The sequence below is a fragment of the Eschscholzia californica genome, unplaced genomic scaffold, assembly GCF_041429995.1.
Source record: "Eschscholzia californica isolate CP2 unplaced genomic scaffold, dmEscCali1.0.p SCAF_4, whole genome shotgun sequence".
Classification (NCBI taxonomy): Eukaryota; Viridiplantae; Streptophyta; class Magnoliopsida; order Ranunculales; family Papaveraceae; genus Eschscholzia; species Eschscholzia californica.
This window is the reverse complement of record NW_028238461.1, coordinates 33,866,529-33,885,290: the sequence shown is the minus strand read 5'-3', so window position 1 is coordinate 33,885,290 and position 18,762 is coordinate 33,866,529. Positions and strand designations below refer to the sequence as shown.

Here is an 18,762-nt window from a genome sequence, read left to right as displayed (position 1 = left end):
CCTATTGGAAGTTCTTAGTCATATTAAAGTTTTTAGTCATATTAAATGGAGTATATTAGTTTCATTTTTTTTATTGACTTGCTTATTTCAAGGCAAAGGCCTTCGCTGATTGTGGCTCGCATCAAGGTGCAATAAGATTGTGGCTGGTTTCTAATTCTTTTTGGCTTAGAAAACTTTATGGTGTCCACGTGTCAAATATCTATCTGGTTTAATGTTAAAAGATTTGAAATTCTATTGTAGGTATGTGCTACTAAAGCTCTTGAATTTGGAGAAAACAAGAAATGAAGTATGCTGATTGAGTTCTTCTCGGTTAGGGGCATTTACAGATCGGATTTTCTTCCATTGATCTTTAACGTGTTTATTTTAACGAGATGGGAGTCAAATCTCCTAATCCACTAAATTAATATTCAGTTCTTTTTCATTCTCTTCCCATTTTACATTTGTATGTTACAATTCATTGCACACCTTTTAGTTTTGTTTTTCTGGACTGGCTTGCTATTTATGTGACTCGATTTCTACATTATTATTTTCACCTGTCACACAACATGGATCAGTCATTAGTTTTGACTTGATAGCTTTGTTAATTTTTCAACTCAAGTTTTATTCTTTTTTCAGCTCATGAGCAAAATCTGATAGTGCTTAATGTATTTTGCGTAAAATCTTGTATCCTATTAAACATTCGATTTCAGAAATCATTTGTTGTCATGTTGAGTCTTATTGTGGTAGGCTTGATTCTATTTAGAAATCTTCATTTGGGTCTTATCATAGCTGCCATTCATGGCTGTAATTAGTAACGTTGATTACAAGTTGGCTATGTTGGTGGAAGAGCTTGCTAGGCAATCTTTAGTTTACTTAATTTATGTGCAATGACGGCAATTGAGCTTAATTGTTAAAAGTAGAAAGAGTTTCTAACTTGATGCATATGTTAGGGGAACCCCTGTTATATGACAATATTTATCTTGTTCATTTGGTTTTCGAGTACAATGAAGGTGAACTCTTTGCTTGTCAAAGAAGTAATTTGGTATGAGTTAGCCACTTTTATGAAGCATCTAACAAAAATTAGAATCATAATAGATTAGAGGTCTTATTCTTCATTTGAGTATCCTCTCTTTCGTCATTAATAACATGATCGTTTTCGTTTAGGTATGGGATGCGACAGCTGCAGACCCAAAGGTGTTGGTGTATACGAAGTCTTATCGGGATAGTGTTCCTGTGTCAAGGCATTGGTGTCAGATGAGGAAATTTTTGTAGGTGATTCTTTTATAGTGATTGCTAAAGTTGAGGTTTTTTTGCAGATGGGAAAATGTAGTGTTATCATTGAAACTTATAATTTAGTTTGTGGTATCTTTCCTCCTGCATACATTTTCTGGCAAGTTGTTCAGTAACAAAGTGGTAACTTTCAAAAAGCACGTGTAATAAAAACAATTGCACGCTCGTTGGGCAGATAATAAGGGTTCACGCTAGAGGGTGGGAGAACATAAATCGATAAGGTCTCACTCCTCTTATACATATATGTGGTTCTTGCAGGTGCTGTAACTATCAAGGAGTCAAGAGGATGAGAGATACTCGGGTGGGTTTATGTGACTTCTTTTTGTGGTGTCTTAATAATGCACGACCGAACATTAGCTGCCTTAATTAGTTGGTGGTCATACTTTGCATGCCCAATTGGTTTTGGCCCTGCCACCACGCAAATTGATGAAGTTTCTACGCAACTCATATGCATTTGAGTATGGAAATACTTGGACTGAACCTATTATATTTATTGCACATATGTCAGGCCATTATAGTGCATCAGAATTCTTAGGCTCTTTTGTGACATTGTTATAACCTAATAAAGTTCTGTTTATTGCAGATATGTCAGGCCCAATTGGTTTGGGTCCTGCCACCATGCAAATTGATGAAGTTTCTACGCAACCCTTCTTTTTTGTTTTGCGGGGAAAGCGAGGAATTGAGAAACGACTTTTTTCGCTCCTTGGGTTTATTATTGCAACTCGAATTGAGAAAATCAGACAGGTATGACTCACTTCTTTGAATTCTGTAAGGAATTGGTAAGAAGTAACGATGTGATAGAAGCCATTAGCTAATTTGACGCTTTAACTTTGGGAGATGATATCTATATTTTACTCATGTTGCGTCTATTTTACTAAAATCTGAACTATATTGTTTTACTTGTCTAATGTGAGTTGTACAAGTTTCTCTCTTTAACATACCATATATTAGAAAAAGTGTTTTTTTAAAATATGGACGTATTATGAACTCACAAGAACACTTTCTTTTACATTTGCCGTGATTATAATGATAACACCTCCCATTCCTTTTGGCACTGTAATGTCAGTGAGGTGGAACCATGGAAAAGTTATTTATGTAGGCTTTTATATTTCCTTATAAATTTCTATCATTTCATTATACTAGGCATAACTCGTACCTCGGGTACGGGAAGGTCCAATATATGAAGAAATTTTTACAAATAGAATTTTGAATTGGTTTGAAGTAGTAAAAAAAATTCTACCATGCTAATCATAAGTATCACCAGTCTTTTGAGATCCACCTGTAGGGTTAACTTGATTAATACCTCATTATTTTCTTTTTATTTGCGTGGTGGTTCGGGGATCGGCTTCTTTTGATACCAGTACTACCTTGCCATTTTCAGCATGCACACATTTGAGTATGATTCTATTTAGAGTTTTATGATTTTCAACGTCAAGAACATTGTTGAAGAGAGGTACATTCCTATGATTATATCTACAATCTCTTACCTCCTATGTTGGTCCTACTGTATATCATTGGTGAGAGCTCCTTTCTTGCATTCACAGGGAACAATTTCTTACAAACTCCATTAGCTTGTTGAACGCGGTCAAACTGCCTAAGCTCCGAAAGAAGAATAGTTTCAACTTATTTGTGATTTTAGCTAGCTTCTCTGGACCATAGACGGTTTCTTTACTCAAGTGAAAATTATCACTTAATATAGAGAGAGCAAATTGCGCACTGGAAAAGTGGGAGCGAGGAATTGTAATGAAGAAGAACATCAATATGTTTCGTTCTGTTATTATTTAAATTTGATTGGATTTCTATAATGTCCATGTAATATTTTTTGTCTGCAATCAAATTCTTCAATCAATGAATGCAAGATGGTGTCAATTCCTTTTTCTTCTTTTATTTTGTGCACTTATTTTTTTAAGTGGTTCAAAAAATAAATTTGAGATTTGATCCAACTCATTTTTATGTCTACCACTCGGGGTCTTGACTACTTTCTTCTTATATTTTCAATAATCTATTCAAAAACATCATCAAATGATTGATTATAAAAGCATAAATGTATATCGTTTGTGCTAAGTGAATTGATTTTGATAGGAAAAAGTTCACCACTTTATTATCCTCAAAATATTCACAAGAGCATCTGTGCCTTCGCGTTATACCTAGTTACAACATAAATTACATTAGCTTCTCTTAATTTGTAAATCATATTCCAAAATCAATAGAGGAGCGATAACCGTGTGTTTAAAGAGGAGAGAGGGAAAACTGTATTTATGAAAGAAATATCACTAACAGAAAAGATTTGATAAAAAAAATTGGGAGATTTAATTTCAATTTTAAGTGAAATAGTTAGGGGGGTTGCGAGAGAAATTAGGAAGATATGGGAGAGTGGGTTAGTTATTTAGATCTCTCCCCAATTTTCTACTGTAATCCGTGGGAGAAAAAAATAGGGAGAGAAATATGTGAGTAGTTATTCTAACCAATTTTGACTGATTTACATAGATACCCTTCTTTTTTTTAGTGTATTTACATAAAAAGATTTTATATTATCCGTCAAATGTGTTCCCAATCAAATCTCTAAAATAAAATGGACGACCAGACTTATCCCCTGGTTAACTGACTGAGCTGTTTTATTATAATAGATGTTGCATTGACTCCTAAAGGTTGCAAACGATCATCAAGTTCTACTTTGAATTTTTCCTCAACTGATAGTTGATCTGTCCACGTAAGCTTAGATGATCCCATTTCTACGTACTTGGTTATCCTCATCTATTGCCTTGCAATTTAGGAATAAGTGATGAATGCAATAAGTGATCTGATCTACTATTATGGGACTAAAATCAGAGAGAGTACAAAAAGCTTTGAAGGATAGTAACAAGTGATGGATACAGGTATGAATAGATGGTTGCTAACATAGAAAAAATTATATAAGAAGATACAGAACAACAAACACGCGACAACCACATCAATAATAATAATTCAACATAAGAAACAATACAAAATAAAATGTTCAAAACATAAAGGACATTGCAAAATATGGTATTTTAAAGGACCTAAAGGACAAACTCAAAGACAAAAACAAAGACAAACCAAAGATAAATCTAGCCGTCCATCTCAGATGAGCACAAATCACCATAATAAAATATAGGGATAAAAATCCTTGATAAATCTTGACCACCCGATTTATTGTTAGGTTTTACAAGGAATGGTACAAATTTAAAGCTCATTAACACTATTTACACAATAATGGCGAGAGGAGTTACATCTTCATTTTTTCTCTTTATTAGCTATTTATTTCATGATTCAATGACCAATATCAAATCTATTACATAAAACAGGAAAGTTTTTTGCTGACTGGGACAAGCCCAAAGACAAATCCGTCCGTTAGTTGCGATTTTGATAAGATCTAAACCCTTTGATCTGTTGCCCACCATAAAAATCACAAATTTGCTCACCTACTAAATGAAAGAAAGTAAATACCATGATGAATCTGGATCATCTAATTACCATCAATCGACGTGAAATTAATTAGATGAAATTGATAAAAGAAGGTGGGGTGAAATTTATTGTTGGCATTTATAAATATTCACCGTCCAATATTTCATCTTCAGTCTTGAGCCTTTAGATCGTATTTTCTGTTCCTTAAAATTGGATTCTTAAATTTATTATTTCGGTGAGCATTAGAAATTCTCTTGAATCAATCCACAACACAATTATGTCCGACCTTATAGCATCTCCAATGGGACACTCTTACAAACACTCTAAAAATCCTACTTTGTCAAGGGCTAATAGAGATTCTCTTTCCTAAATGTCAATATAGAGACACTCTAATTGTTGTTGGTCTCCAATGGAGATCTCTAAAGTGTCTATACTTAATACCCATGTCCTTCTTCAATTCCATAGATAAAAATTAGTTGAAAAGCAAGATTTTCTATTGGTTAAAAATTAAAAGTAACACTTAGAGAGTCTCAAGTACACACTCTCATTTTAGAGTTTCTCTCTCTAGACACTATAATAAATGTGTCCACCTCATATTAGGGTGTCTAATAAAGTGTTCCATTGGAGATGATTTTTTAACAAAAATTCCAAAAAGTCTATGTGGCACTCTAAGAGTTAGAGATTGAGTGCCCCACTGGAGATGCTCTTAATCCGTTTTTACAACATTGAATCATTGATGGAGAAAATAATGAATTTCCTAATTTCACTCATTTTGATTAAAAATAGGGATATTTTGCAAAAGGGGCAAAGTAATGTTCCAAGAGATGAGTTTGGAGCACAAATTTAAATTTTTTTTGAGTTTGGAGCATTGACTAACTTTGACTTAATTTTCCATCCAAAGATAACAAAAACTAACTTTTAACTTAACTTTTCATCCAAAGTTAATGGAGACTAACGGATGTTACTATCAAGTTTTCATTACCGTTGATTTCTAGCATCGACGACTCACATTATTTTGCATCAAATGGTCGGAATTAACTCATAATTTACGACCAAAACTTTTTCTGTTTTATATAAATGTTCTCAACACTTTTTCATATTCATTCATCCATCTAGGAATTTAGTTTTGTCAAAAAATTACAACCGTAAACCCTTAAATCAAAGTAACTTAGTTCGTCCAAAAAAATGACAATCTTTAAATTAGTTATGTATCTTTATGTTATCCAAAATATCAAGAAATGTAAGAGCTACTAATATAGTTTAATCATCGATAATAACATTTTATTCTCAGCAAGTCAGGGTTGCATCCACATTGATTACTAATTTTGGTGTCACTTCTTAATGAATTGATGGAATTTGCATTGGTATAAAAGTGGACTTCTTCTACAGAAGAAAAAGTTTTGACCGTAAACTATGAATCAACTCCGACCATTTATGCAAATTAATGCGAGTCGTCGATGCTAGAAACTAACGGTAATGAAAAATTGACCCTAACATCCGTTAGTCTCCATTAACTTTGGATGGAAAGGTAAGTTAAAAGTTAGTTTTTGTTACTTTTAGATGAAAAATTAAGTCAAAGTCAGTCAATGCTCCAAACTCAAAAAAATTCAAGTTTGTGCTCCAAACTCATCACTTCGAACATTACTTTGCCCCTTTTACAAAATATCCCTAAAAAATATGATTATAACATTAGGTAATCAAACGGCAAAACCTTTTTCTTCACCATAAATTTTTACAGCATTAATGGAGACAATAATTAATATGAGGATGGTCTATGTTTCAATTGCAAAAATCCATCACAAGAGATGGTATATCATCTTGCTCATTTTTTGTTTTCCATCGAGACATCTGGTATGTCTAACATTTATGAATAAATTGGCACAATTTTCTTATTTTCAATTTATAAAGGTAACATTTGGTTACGTTTCTTATTCAATATATTTTCGATAAATATCAAACTAATTTGTGTTTTCATTTTTGCAGGTTACATCTAGCTTCATCTATGATTCAATATGTTTTTCATGATTTAAGGTTCATTTTTTCTTACTTCAATTCCAGTCTTCTACTCAACAAAATGGATCTTTTTTTTGAGTTTTTCCTTAGTTTTTGGTACTTTTCGAGATTTCTAATTTCTCTTGGTACAAATGGTAGGTCACATATATGTAAAACTGGTTTTGAGTCTTTGTTTAATCATGGCCTCATGGTGGTTACGATGTTTAGGTAACTATTACATGCCATAATCAATAATATCGATCTGGTGTTACATATCAATTTGTGATGTTTATTTTTTAAATTGTTATGATTAGAGGTTCAATGTAACACATATTCAGGAAATCTCTTTATTGTGATCTTTGTATGTATACTATATGATCATTCAACTTTAATTAGATTAATTTGTTGAGAAATTGATTAAGATGATCTTTATTTCGTTTGAAGGAAAGAAGGCAAAGATCTGGTTTAGATTTGTAGTTATACACTTGTAACAACTGATTCTAACATTATGATCAACCAAGTTCTGATATACCATAGTTCAACTAAATTGTAAAATATTTTGTAATTATCTACTTGAAGTTTAAGGTAGACTTCCATGGTTTTCTCCCTCTCTTTGTCTTTCATGTTTCATTTAAACCCCATCTGGATTCCGTTTGATCATTTCGTTTTATTTGCTGATGATGTTTTTGTTTGTTGTTAGGTTTCTTTAATCCTGATTTTATCTTTATTGAATGTTTGATTTTAGCCTAGCTACAGGGTGGATGAGGCTATTCCTTTTACTTTTGCCATATTGGAGAAAGTAGGTTCGATTGTCTAAATCTGATAGAAAGATGAAGTGATGGAATCATGGAAATATTGTATGTGCTCCTTGACTCTGGGTCTGTACTTTGCTTTTTTACTTTCAGTTATTTGTTCAAGAGTTGTTGACGATTGATGGTATTTGTAGTTATCTTGTCGGTAATTTTCAAATTTCTTTTTGGGTTATGGTACAAAAGTTTTAGGCTGTTTTATTTGTTTATGTGGCGATGGTTAATTTGTGGATACGATTTATGTGGTTATTGTAAAGTGAAGGTAATTCTCAAACTTATCAGATTATATTACAACTCAGACGTTTCCCTACCATGAGTTGGCAACTGTACAAGGATGGACCCATGTAAGAGCTCGGTAGTCTTGTGTTGTCTATCGGATTATATTATTTTCTCGAGTCTTGTAGTAATATCGTGTAGTTCATAGATGATGCATTCGATGTATTTGCACAGGCGAGACGTTGAGCTTATGTTTGAACAAACGAAAGCCAATCTTCTTGGTCTCCCATAGTTTATTTTATGTGTTCTCATATAGATGGAAAACTGCGCCATTATGGTTAGCATGTTTGTGTATTCTCTTAATTCCACATTTTATCGATCTTTTACAGTACATGTAACTAACATCCAGATGATCTTAATTGTGTTTCCAAGGGTGAAGCAAGATGAATTAGCTGAATAAATGTGGAGTTTCATTTGTTAGTGACCAATATGTAACTATAGTTCACATCAAGATCAATGCAAGAGTGAGAGAGAGCGCGGTGGTGGTCGAAGAAGAGAGAGAAGAAGAATATGAGGATTATTTTTGAAGTGTCGTCGGTGATGGTAGATTGTTGACGAACAGTCTCTTGCTAGAGTGAAGAAAAAACAAGGGTGGTGGGGCCTGAGGAAAACAAAAATTTTGATTCTGCCCACAAATTTGTACTCCAGAAAATTTGTTTTCTCCAAAGCGACGACCTTTCAATCTAATCTACTTTTAGGAGAAATTTCAGATATAACTTTGTATTTCTTTAATACATGCACATTTTTTGTTTTGAAAATTATTAAGGAATTTATTTTGGACTTTTTTATCAAAATATTCAACCTATCTTTTAATGTGATTAATAATTTTTCTTACCAATTGGAATAGTTCAGAAAACAACAATTGCGATATACGAATACCAATAGAATTACTCGACTTCGATTCTTGTTAAATAGTTAATAGTGCGTCTAACAAGTTTTGCCGTGCCGAAGGCACGGGCTATACCTAGTATATTTAATTAGGGAAGAGCTAGGTATATCATCTTGGCTAAGATTACACATCCTAAATTTAGTTCTAAGGTTGGTATTATATCTCTCGTGTGCACTGTTAGCTTTAGTCCAACGAAGAATCTCTAAGACTCGATTGATAAGTCTTCTAGGTTGTTTAAACTCTTGTTGCTGTAAACCACACCACTAGAAAAAAAATCAACCGTTTTCGTAGAGAACCACACTAGCGTCGTTAGAACCCTCATAACCCCTTCTCGTTTCCCTCCCACAACCTTTCTCCCTACTTCCTATAACATTTCTTCTCCATCCCATGCTCTTATCTACCACAAAAACATGTTTTACACTTTATAAATAGTTAAATATGCTTTTGTGTTTTGATCTCGAGAAATTTAAAGTGACTTAGAATAAATCTTGTTGATCACATGGTTGGTTCGCTAATGTCAAGTTTCCCGGTAGTCCAGATCGAAAATGAAAATCTAGTACCGCCTTACTGGACTGTCTAGTTAGTTTGTTAGCAAGAGAACCCGGACTAGACGAGTATACAAAATAGAAAATGACTTATTAGGTAGTAAATAATTTCAAAATAACTAAAAAAGCCCCAATCATTAACTATTAGTTATTTGCTATCAAAATATTAAGGCTAACTAGTGATTAGGTTTAAAATAATTTCATTAATTATTATTCAGGTCAAAATTTTATAAGAATTTTTGAAATATTCCATTAATACCCTTTTAGTTCTATTTTGCTCTCTCTCTCTACCTTATGTCTGCTCGACCGGAAAAGTGGAGAAACTAGGGCACCGATTTTTCGATTTCGGTGGAGAGAAGACGATGATGAAGTTCTCTTGCTTAACCTAGTTTCATCACTGATTCATCTTCTCTTAGTTTTCTTTTAACACAAATAATTAGGGTTTTTCCATCTCTGCGGGAGGTTTTGTATTCGCCTGTGATTTGTTCATCAACTATTCACATTCGTTTTCATCAGTTCATCTTCTTCATCTTCTTTACTGTAAGTTAGTTTTCTTCATCCTAAACCTAGTTTTATTTATATAATAGATTGTTATTTATCTTTTTGATTTGTTTCTTTGTTTATATTCCTCTACTTGATGAATCTGGGAGATAGTATATATGAATTTTGTGTTTTATGTATTATAGATTATGTATTATAGATTACTTTATGTTTTAGTGTTTTGATTTTTTCATACATGGTTTTGTTGGTTCTGATGATTTTACACATCTATTTTTCTGATGAATTTTGTTCTGCAAATTGTGTTTGCACAATTGTGTTTACTGAAGTTGGTCAGAAGTTTGGGTAGAACTACATATCGTGCTTGCACAATTGAGTATAACTTAGCTTTTTGTATTTGCAGCATTGTTAATAGAATTGTTTTGATGTTCAGGAAATGGATTTAGTTGAGTCATCGAGTGCTTCATCTTGTTTTAGTCAAGCTGGTTCATCGAAGTTGTTCCAACATCCTCTCAGGTCTGAATCTTGGGGATCTGTGTTTACTGAAGTTGGTCAGAAGTTTGAAGGAGGTGCCGATCAATTTAGGTTTGCATTGAATAGGTATTCCATCAAATTTGGTTTTGGGTATAGAATGAAGAGGAACCATGCTCATCGGGTAGTAGCAGTATGTCCGGTTGAGGGTTGTGGGTGGAAGGTTCATGGTTGTTCAAGGTTTGGTATTTCATCGTTATTTTATTTGAAGAAATATGTTCCTGAGCACACTTGCGGTGGGGGTTTTACTGATATAAACAAGCCAGCAGTTCATTCTAGAGTTGTATCTAATTTGATAGAAAGTGAAGTAAAGGTTGATCCGAAAAAGAAAAACAAAGCTATTATTACTACTTTTCAATCAGATTATGGTGTTAAAATCCCGTACTATATTGCTTACAATGCTAAGAAAAAAGCACTTGATTCTGCATTTGGTGATGAGGAATCTGGATATGCTAAACTTGGTTGGTATACGAAGTCCATTATGAAGTGGAATCCTGGTAGTTATGTGCAGCTACAACTTGATATGGACACTTATCAGTTTGAAAGGGTTTTCATAGCATACGAGGCTTGTATTCATGGCTTTAAGTACTGCAGGCCTGTTATTTGGATTGATGGGACGCATCTTAAATCCAAATATAAGGGGACTTTGCTAACAGCTTGTGCAAAGAATGGCAATGAAGGTATGATTTCTAAGTTAATGAATTCATATAGTATTGTGTTATGAATAGTTGTTTGTTTATTGTTACTCAATAAAGAATTATTTGCCATTTGAATATGTAGTTTTTTCTGGTTAAATGTATGCGAATATAGTTTGCTTTTGAAACTGTTGTAGGTACTTTTTTTAGGTTTCTGTATGCAGGCACCTGATTTAACAATGTGGTATGCAAACACTTGTTTGCATGTTTTTTATACAAACAGTTGTTTGCATCTGTGTGTTCTGCAACCATATTTGCACATATATGTCATGCAAACATGTTTTCATATTCAACCTCTGCATATATATGTCATTCAAACATGTTTGTTATGGTTTCTTAAGTTGATGAACTTATATAGTTTTGTCTAACTAGTCTTCTAGTTGCAATTTATTTATTTAACTACGTTTTCTTTTCAGGATTTTTTACTATTGCTTTAGCTGTTGTTAGTGTTGAAAACAATTCAAATTGGAATTGGTTTTTTGGAGAATTTGGCTCGTGTTGTTGATAAAAGTCGTACATATACTTTCTTGTCTGACCGTCACCCGAGTATTATCAAAGGAGTTGGTGATCTTTTTCCAAATGCACACCATAGTTATTGTGTGTGGCACATTAGAAACAACTTAGTTAATGCAATTGGTTATGGTTCTCAAAGAGCAGATTACATAGAGTCTTTGTTATATCGGGTTGCTCGTGCGTTGACTAAGGATGAATTTATCATTCATTTTAAAGAGATGGAGTTAGTAGGTGGTAGACGTTTGACGGATTTCTTTAAGAATTGCCCATTTGAAAAATGGGCAAACGCTTATTTTGTCGGTAAAAGATATGGTGAGGTATGTTCATCCTTATGCGAAAGTTATAATTCATGGATTAGGGAGGAAAGGGGCATGTCGGTAGTTCTCATGTTAGAAACCATTCGTATACGAATGATGGAAATGATGCAAACAAGACTTGAACTAGCTGAAAAATGGACTAGTTTGTTGTGTCCGGAGATAGATAAAATCATAAGACAAAGGCGTAAGTTCGGTTCTATATGGAAAGTTGTTAAATCATCGAAATTTGTATATGAAATCTTTTCAACACCAAGTCAATTAGTTGATTTGAGTTCGTTTTATTGTTCGTGTTTGAAATGGCAAGTTGAATGCATTCCATGTGAGCATGCTATTACAGCTATCAAGTATGATGGACGACCAATGGATACATTTGTGGAACAATATTTTACGACGAGAGCTTCAAGAAAACTTATGAACACGCCATTATACCTATTCCAAACAGTGATGAACCAAAGGTGTTTGCAGCAAATGAGACGATAATCAATCCACCATCAAACAAGAGAGCACCTGGTAGGCCAAGGAGTGTGAGAATTGAGAGTGCTGGAGCAGCCAAGTTTAAGAAGAAGAGAAAATGTGGACGTTGTGGCAAGTTAGCGCATCATAACAAGAGAACATGTGCAGCAATATTGAATTAAGATTAATTTTGACATTCGTTTATTCATTGTTACTCGATAAAGGATTATTTGAAATTTGTATATGGTTTTATTCTGGTTAAATTTATGCAAAGATAATTTACTTTAAACTGTTGCAGGTATACTTTTTTAGGTTTTGTATGCAGACAACTGATTGGAAGTGTGTTATGCAAACAACTATTTGCAGTGTGATATGCAAACATGTGGTACGCAAACATCTGTTTGCATATTCAACCTTTGCAAACGTGTTTGCATATTCAACCACTGCAAACTTGGTTGCACATTACACTTCTGCAACCTTGTCTGCACATTACACCTCTGCAAACTTGTTTGCACATTACACCTATGCAAACTTGTTTGCAGTTGTATGTTGCAAATTTGTGAACGAGTTTTTGTTTCCAACTAACTTGTATGAAGCGTTCTGTCTACAAAAATATTGATGGTTTTTTTGTTGCCCTCGAATTAAGTTAAATATTTTTACGGGGGTTCGGGGGCGTAGCCCCCGTTTTGTTTTAGAAAAAATTTCAGTGTTCTGCTCTTAACATTTTTTATAAAAATTATATTGATTGGAGTGAGTTGCCCAATTTTAAAAGTAAATAGTTGAATTTTTTTTACGGGGGTTCGGGGGCCTAGCCCCCGATTTTATTGAAATTAAATTGTCAAATATTGTTTTGCCTTAAACTATCAGACTGCTCCTAACAAAGAGCCATAACTCTCTATAGACAACAAAAAGAAACAATCTGTATATTGATCATGGAAACAAAAAAGACAACTAAACTCTAGCAACAAAGACTAGAACCAAAACAAAGACCCTAATCACTAACAGATTAACAACACATAAGATAACACACAAAAAATAACTGCAGCAATGCAACCAAGTGTTTGCATTCTGTTTCAACCAGTCTGTAAACAAAAATAATGCAAACATTGTTTGCTGAATACAACCACTTGGTTGCATATTTTTGTATACTTGATGAAAACAAAACATGATTATGCAAACATCCATCAGCTTTTTCATTATCAGAATTTAAGATCAAAATAAGTATCATTTTTGTTTGTCACTTGTTCTCAGTCTTCACATACAAGAAGTTAAAACATCATTTAGTATTTTCATCATCACTAACTGTTCCTTCAACCCAAGGTTTGTTTGTCGAATCATCCAAAATTGCAGCTGCAAGTTCAGCTCTTTTCCTTGAAGCCTTTTCTGACATTCCTTCCGGCCAGTTTGCCTTAAACAAAGGATTATCTTCATTTCTGATTACATCAGCATACAGAAGCACATACAGAGCACAATCAATCCTACAATACATTATAAACTAATTTGTACTCATCATTTTATATGCCAAAACAATGAAATCAAAATAGATTTTATACTTACGAGTTTGTTTGTTTTGGGCAGTCAACTTTGTTTAGCTTTGGACTTGATTTGAGTGGTTTTTTAGTTAGCCCAGCTGCATTAATTATGTTCACCAATGAGACTGCAAACCTCTTTGCTTCCTTTGCACTTCTTATACTTATTTTTGGAGTTTTCTTCAAGGAATCATAATGAAACCAACTGTCATCAATTCTATCAAATGCAATAAGATGCCAATGGCAACCTTCGTGACTCTTTTCCTCAGCACTTGTGTTTAATGGGAATAGGAACCAGTTACACTTCTTCTTATAAGCTTCTTTGAGTTTCTTTGTTAGCATTGCAGACATGTTCTTTTCCGAACCATCAAATTTCATTAAAGTCTACATGTAAATTAATGTTCATCTAATTAGATAAATAATATGAAACTTAATACAAAATATAGTTGTTTGAAAGATCTTACCCATATGGTTGAGCTAAAAACAACCATATTCTAGTATCGTCCCACATTGTTTTCTAGATACCAATCAATTATTTGACTATCAACAAATTCGTTCATAATCAAACCCTCGATTTGATCTCCAGTGATGATCAAGCTTTTGTTTTTATCCCAAGCAATTGAACTACAAAAAATTTCAACATAATCAACATTTTTGCAACCACACTTGTAGACACTATTTTGCAACCCTATGTTTGCAGTCATTGAGTTGCAACCAACTGTTTGCATATACAGAGTTGCAACCAACTGTTTGCAGATAAAGAATTGCAACTAATTGTTTGCATGCAATGTATTAGCAACTAACTGTTTGCAAATAATAGTTGGTTGCAATTCACTTGTAAAACTTTTTAAAGTAGACATGTACTTACTTCCTGTTTGCCAATGCATAGAATCCTTTAATTGTTCTCAGTTCCTCTTCAGTGAATAGATTCCATATTTCAGAACTTTCCCATTTTTTGAATTCTTCACTGTTCTTACTAGGTTCTATTTCCTTGCTAGTTTCACTTCCCATCTTACTAACTTCACCTTCTTTCTTACTATATGCACTTCCTTTCTTACTATCTTTTGTTTCCTTACCATTTTCTGTTTCCTTCTTACTCTCTTCACTTGCTTTCTTTTCTGTACTTCCCTTACTTTGAACACTAACTTTTTCAATTGATGAACCTCTTGTTTTGCTGTTCATAACTTTTAACTTCTTTGTCTAGACTTGTTTCTCTGGTGTGAGAAAGTCAGAAGTTTCGTCAACCTTTTATTTTTGATACTTAGACATATCAACCTCTTCAAAATTTGTTTTTTAGTCATTTCAGGACTAACAGTAAGATTTTTCTCACTCATCTTGATTCTATTTGTTTTTTAAGCCACTTTTTTTTCAGGGCTCTTCTTCATTTTTGAGGTGTTCTCCTCAATCTCCTCACCGAACTTATCTAATATTGCTGTTTTTAGTTCTTCATTGTCTTTCATTAGAATCATGCTTGATTCTCTTACACATTGTATTTCTTCCTTCAACTTCTCCATTTCTACATTTTTCATACTCAATTCCTTCTTCAACTTCTCGATTTCTTCACTTTCCATACTCAATTCCTTCTTTTGATCTTCACATTGAATTTCTAACTTTTTAACTTGATCTTCAAGATGTTTCAAATAAGAAACATCAATTTCATTACCCACAGTCAATATCCCACCAGAAATTAGATTTTCCTCACTTTCCGAAAGTGGCACAAAAAAATCTTCAGACAGCTGAAAGTCAAACAATGTATTTTAAATTACAGAATGCATTCAACAGTTTTGCAAAACAATCTTTGAAAATTACAGTTCATAACCCTAGTATACAAGTTAATGATTTGCAAAAATTAAATATATTATACCTGGTTACTTGCCACGTCTTCTAGAGCTTCAAGAAAATCCAACTTCATATGGTCAAGACTCCATCTAATTATGCGAGGACATTTGTCTTTTTTATCATGTAATCTTCTATAAAGATTTGAGTGCTCACAAAACCAGAACTGCATATATTGAATCCAAACATATTAGAAGGATCAAACCATGCAAACATCTCCAAAAACAAAAAAATTTCAAACATCCTGAAGAAAACAAATAATGCAAATAACATTTGCAAAAACAAAAAATGCAAACTACACAATTGAATCATGATTAAAAATTATTTTACCGGTAAAAGAAGAAGACATCTTGATGCTTTTGCTGGTCTGTCGACATTTTCTTCAATCGACCTCATCATGTAATTATGAATTACAGTAGGCCATGAAATTGAGTTAATCTTCTCCATTGTTCTCAACAAATTTGTGAACGACGTTTGTATAGTCGTTCCAGCTTGTGTTGCAAACAGGAAAGAAGAAGAAATATGCATTATCATTAACTTCACAAAATCTTCTGTTTTGTCATTATCCTCTACTAAAAACCTCTCGACTGTTGATTCTATGGTTGCTGTAGAAATCTTATACGACTTCCCAAAATATGTAGCAACAAATTCCTCATCTTTTTTCCCTTTGAAGGTGATGGGCCTAGAAAGGTTACCCTAAATAGGTCTACACCCGCAAGTATACGGGCGTCAAGTGATAATTCCGGTAAGTCCGGTTCGTTCCTCAGAGACTAAGTGAAATCTATTCTAAGACTTGGAAGTAACTCGGTTTTTGATTTTGATGAGGTTTTGGTAATAAATTAAAATATATAAAATATTAAAACAAATAAAAAGATAAACTCAAATGGGGGGAGAAGTCTAGGGGTTTCGGAATCTACCACATAAAATCATCTTTAGAACAAATAGTTAAATAATCAATTCTCCTTTTTTTATAACTCGAAATTTTAGATAATGAACTATCTTAATTTCGGAAGATGTTTTCGTTTAAAACCACTAATCTATAACAATGTAATTGTTTATTTCGAAAAACAAATCTCTAAACTATTGTTTTAAACTTCTTCCAGTACTTATCTCTCATACAACCATGAATAAAGGAACCTCCAGAGAAACAAAAATGAAGAAGAAATAAAAGCAATTGATTATTTATCTCTCTCTCTACAAATTACTCCTTTCTCTCACTACAAATATTTCCCTCTCTCTCTCTGTTTCTTTCTCTCACTAAAAGAATTACAGAACAAGAAGAAGAAGAAAAGAAGTGGATGATAATGGTGTTTCTCTCTCTCTCTCTCTGATTTTCTCTATAGGTTGAGCTTGAGAAGATCTTCCCCTCCAAAACAGAGCTCCTCATTAACTTAGTTCTTCTCTGTTTTATAATCACCAAACCAGTCGACCCCTTCTCTTCTATCTCTCTCTGTAAAATATCTTCCCCATCAATCACTCTATAGAAAGAAATCAAGCTCTGAAATCTTCTCACCATGAATCAATCGACACCAGCAAGATCAGCCCAAAGAAAAGGCATTTCCCATCTCTGTCAAATCTTCACAATCCTTCCATCAATCTTTTTATTGTAAATAGAGAAGTAAACAAATCAGCAGCAGAAATTTCCCTCAATCATCTGCTATTCTTTCCTTTCATTCTTCTTCAGCCGAGAGTGATAATCAATCCTCTCTAATCTCTCTTTCCATTTTCTAAATATCTTCATGATTCTGTTCTTAAGCAATGATGGAAAATATCCTCCTTTAATCTCCTCTTCATCCTGTCAATCTTTCGTTTTCACAAGAGATTATCTTCTTACCAAAACCTCTACAATCTCTCTGTTTCCATCTCACGATCTTTCTCTCTCTAGATAAGTTTCTTTCTCTCTCTGTTTCATGCTCTCTCTCACTCCACCTTCTCCTTTTTTTTTTCTTTTGTCAATTTCCTAAAAGAAGTGGTTAGGAAGATAAGGGTAAAAGAGGGAGAATTGAGGAAATATGAGATAAAAAAGGGAAGACGTGAGGTGAGGTGTCATGGGCGGACTATTTGCTGCTTGACGGCCAGATGAAAAGAGATGCAGCGCCTGTTGCTGATGTGTCCATGTGTGCGGAGTAATTTGGGATAGTTAGATGCCTGTTGGTGTACGGCATTATACTGCGTCAGGTCACAGGGAATCAAAGACCTTAGAAATCCCGTGACCTAGTAGCTGGCCGTTAGGGTGATGGGATACAAACCCTAATGGCCGTCCAACACATGCCCACCGGTGTACCACTCACGTCCAGATCGCTCCGTACTATCCACTAGATTTTCGCCACGTGTTGCTTAATATATATGCTGACCTTGATCAATGGATTTTGGCTCGAACTTTGACCTTTTCTATTTCGTCCATCCGGACTCCGATTTGACTTCTGCTTTCGGCGTTGGGTTCGTCTCGGACTCTATTTCTCATCCAAGTATTAAAGTCAACCAAGATTAGCATAACCAACAATTGACCAAAATGCCCCTCAATTGTGTCTTTCTCTCGATTTTAGCAATTTTTCGCACCGAACTCCGTAAAAGACACCTGGAAAAGAGAAACAAGTAATTCATGAGAGTAACTGCTCGAAATAGACTAATTAGCCCAAATTAAGAGATTCAAATGAGGCATCTTCATGACTCATTAGAAGGGTGAAACCAGCACACCTTCTTTTGGCATTCCAAGCAGAATTGCCACATCATCTACTTTGAATTCTAAATCTATCTCACCAAACTCAAATTTTCCTTTCTCTCTACTGTATCTTTTCACCAACTCAAAGATTATTGCTATTGGCCTTTCAAGATTTGTTGGTACTATCTCATCATTATAGAAAGCTTTGAAAATTGATCCGAATGGAGTTTCTGATAGTGCCATACAATGTTCAAGTTTCATCCTTGCACCTATTTTTTTCATGAACATCGTTGTATTCTTCATCGTACTCCTGTAGTTGTACGTTTCATATTCCTTCTTTACTTTTTTATTATCATTTTTTATCTCCTTTGTACCTTCAGAAATCACCATGTCAGTGCTTTCGGATTTAGCACCCTCAGTACTATCTGAGGGTACTAGTTGTTTTTCCCCTCTTTTTGCTTTCACCATTTTCTGCATAAATAATCAAGTGAATTTAATAGCAAACAGTTTGTTTAACTTTTGCTA

At 33.8% G+C, this 18,762-nt stretch overlaps 1 protein-coding gene and 1 long non-coding RNA gene across 4 annotated transcripts; both read left to right on the top strand.

Annotated features, from left to right (window-relative positions):
• The first annotated feature begins 240 nt into the window (after nucleotides 1-240).
• LOC147544244 (uncharacterized) lies at nucleotides 241-3,141 on the top strand. Of its 3 annotated transcripts, none has more exons than XR_015224273.1 (5): nucleotides 241-1,251; nucleotides 1,528-1,570; nucleotides 1,853-2,013; nucleotides 2,631-2,722; nucleotides 2,814-3,141. It is a non-coding gene; the product is annotated as an uncharacterized LOC147544244 (long non-coding RNA). The 3 variants fall into 3 exon arrangements; XR_015224275.1 differs by having other exon boundaries at nucleotides 1,113-1,251; nucleotides 2,651-2,722; XR_015224274.1 differs by having other exon boundaries at nucleotides 1,114-1,247.
• A 6,996-nt stretch (nucleotides 3,142-10,137) lies between these two features.
• LOC147544243 (uncharacterized) lies at nucleotides 10,138-12,392 on the top strand. The gene is made up of 4 exons (XM_086635664.1): nucleotides 10,138-10,534; nucleotides 10,595-10,912; nucleotides 11,585-12,101; nucleotides 12,200-12,392. The coding sequence occupies exons 1-4, from the start codon at nucleotides 10,138-10,140 to the stop codon at nucleotides 12,390-12,392; spliced, it is 1,425 nt and encodes a 474-aa protein (XP_086491790.1).
• The last annotated feature ends 6,370 nt before the right edge of the window (nucleotides 12,393-18,762 follow it).